This window comes from Megascapheus bottae, chromosome 1, assembly GCF_031878675.1.
Source record: "Megascapheus bottae isolate mThoBot1 chromosome 1, mThoBot2.hap1, whole genome shotgun sequence".
Taxonomy (NCBI): Eukaryota; Metazoa; Chordata; class Mammalia; order Rodentia; family Geomyidae; genus Megascapheus; species Megascapheus bottae.
In genome coordinates, this window is record NC_143509.1 from 4159659 (window position 1) to 4161973 (window position 2315).

General features: G+C 38.4%; 1 protein-coding gene across 1 annotated transcript; it reads left to right on the forward strand.

Annotated features, from left to right (window-relative positions):
* Positions 1 to 260: 260 nt before the first annotated feature.
* Positions 261 to 1235, forward strand: LOC150068052 (olfactory receptor 7E178-like). The gene has a single exon (XM_090336672.1). It carries the CDS (start codon positions 378 to 380, stop codon positions 1233 to 1235), a length of 858 nt encoding a protein of 285 aa, XP_090192798.1. The 5' UTR covers positions 261 to 377.
* The last annotated feature ends 1080 nt before the right edge of the window (positions 1236 to 2315 follow it).

Sequence of the window (2315 nt, forward strand, 5' to 3'; positions counted from 1 at the left end):
CACAAAGGAAGAAGACCACTGTGGAATGTCTTGTAATAATCTTACAAGAATATGCTGTATTTTCTGTGATAAGAAAGCACTTCCTGTAATGTTCTAATGTAGTTGAGTATCTAAAATGCATTTATAAAAGGGGTATATGAGAAAGAAGAAATCCAGGATGACTGGGTAGATGACAACGGAAACTATTATTGATGGACTCAAAAGAGTCCTCAACTAAAACACTTGAATTCAAAATTATTGCTGAATTCTGAGTTCTTCAGTAGTTATTGCTCTCTTTTTTACATCAAAGGTGTCCAATAAATATAGGGCTGCGTAATCTAACACACATCTCAGAATTTTATCTCCTGGGACTCTCAGATGACCTTGAGCTACAACCTATGCTCTTTGGGCTCTTCCTGTCCATGTACCTGATCACTGTGCTTGGAAATCTGCTCATCATCCTGGCCGTCACCTCTGACCCCCACCTCCACACCCCCATGTACTTCTTCCTCTCCATCTTGTCTTGTGTTGACATTGGCTTCACCTCTACCACGGTCCCCAAGATGTTGGTGGACATTCAGAGTCACAGCAGAACCATCTCCTATGTGGGCTGCCTCACCCAGATATCTGTTTTTCTCATTTTTGGCAGTATGGAAGTTTTGCTTCTTACTTTGATGGCCTATGACCGCTTTGTGGCCATCTGTCACCCCCTGAATTACCTACTCATCATGAACCCTCGTCTCTGTGTCTCCTTGGTTCTGATATCATTTGTAGCCAGCATCTTGGAATCTCAACTTCATGTGTTGATGGCATTACAGATCACCACTTTTAGAGAGGTGGAAATCCCGAATTTCTTCTGTGACCCTTCTCAAGTCCTGGATCTTGCCTGTGTTCACAGCTTCACAGATAACATCATTAAATATTTTATAGGTACATTATTTGGTTTCTTTCCCACCTTAGGGACTCTTTTCTCTTATTATAAAATTACTACCTCACTACTGAGAATTCCAACATCAGGAGGGAAGTACAAAGCCTTCTCCACCTGTGGCTCTCACCTGTCTGTGGTCTGCTTATTCTTTGGGACAGGAATTGGAGTCTACATTGGATCTGCTGTGTCACATTCTCCCAGGAATATTGCAGTGCCCTCAGCAATGTACACAGTGGTCACTCCTCTTCTGAACCCCTTCATCTACAGCTTGAGGAACAGGGACATTAAAAGAGCCCTGAGGAGACTCTACAAGGCAGCAAGCTGGTGACAAGATAGGTTACATATGGTTATGTTGTTGGTTTTCTTGCTGTTCATTGTGTGTGTGTGTGTGTGTGTGTGTGTGTGTGTGTGTGTGTGTGTGTGTGTGTGTTGTTCCTGGGACTTGTCCTCAGCACCTAAGCACTGTTCCTGAGCTTTAATGCTCGTGGTTGTCCCTCTACCACTTGAACCGTTCCTCCACTTTCTAAACTTTGGTGATTAATTGGTGATAAGCGTCTCACAGATTTTCCTATTGATGCTGGATTTCAGCTGGGATCCTCAGATCTCAGCCTCTTGAGTGAGAAAGAATACAGGTGTAAAGCATCACCTGCAGTGTGTTTTTTGAAAAGTGAATCTATCTGTGCATGCAGACCTCTAAATTCAGGCAGACAGTAAAAATTATGTTTTGGAAAAAGAAAAGATGAATATGTTCACATATAATTTCAAAAAAATCATGTTTTGGTTATAATTGCTGATCATGTTTACTCCTTAAGGACATCGTTCAATGATGCATTTATTTGATATGTATAAATGTTCTATTTTAATGTACATTCCTTTATACACATTATGAAATGTATGAAAGGTGTAGAAATTTCAGATAGAAAATTTCCTGAGATGAAGGGTAATAAACATACCATGTTGTAATAGTATACCATACCATATTATAATAGTAACTAATATCTAATAAAAATTTATTTGTTATTTTTTTATTTTGATTTTTTTATTGTAATTAGTAAAAGGGTTACATGATATTTGCCAGATAGAAGGTGCATTAATTCACATACATTGATACCCTTTTGCATGTCTTGGTACCCATTACCCTCACCCCCACACCCTCTAATAAAAATTTAAATGGGTCAGAATGTTAGTTATTTTTCTCTGTGTACTTTACCAGACTAAAAATGGTTCATGAAAAGAGATGGGTGCTTTTTTCTTTATTGCAATTAATTATATACACAATCCTTTTTACACGTATAAGGATCATCACTATGATTTCCAAAGCTTGTGTTAACAAAAAGAAAGAGATCAAGCTCCACATAGGAAAAAAGTTTAACTCTTGAGCATTAATGATAAAGTTGTATCTTCTTGA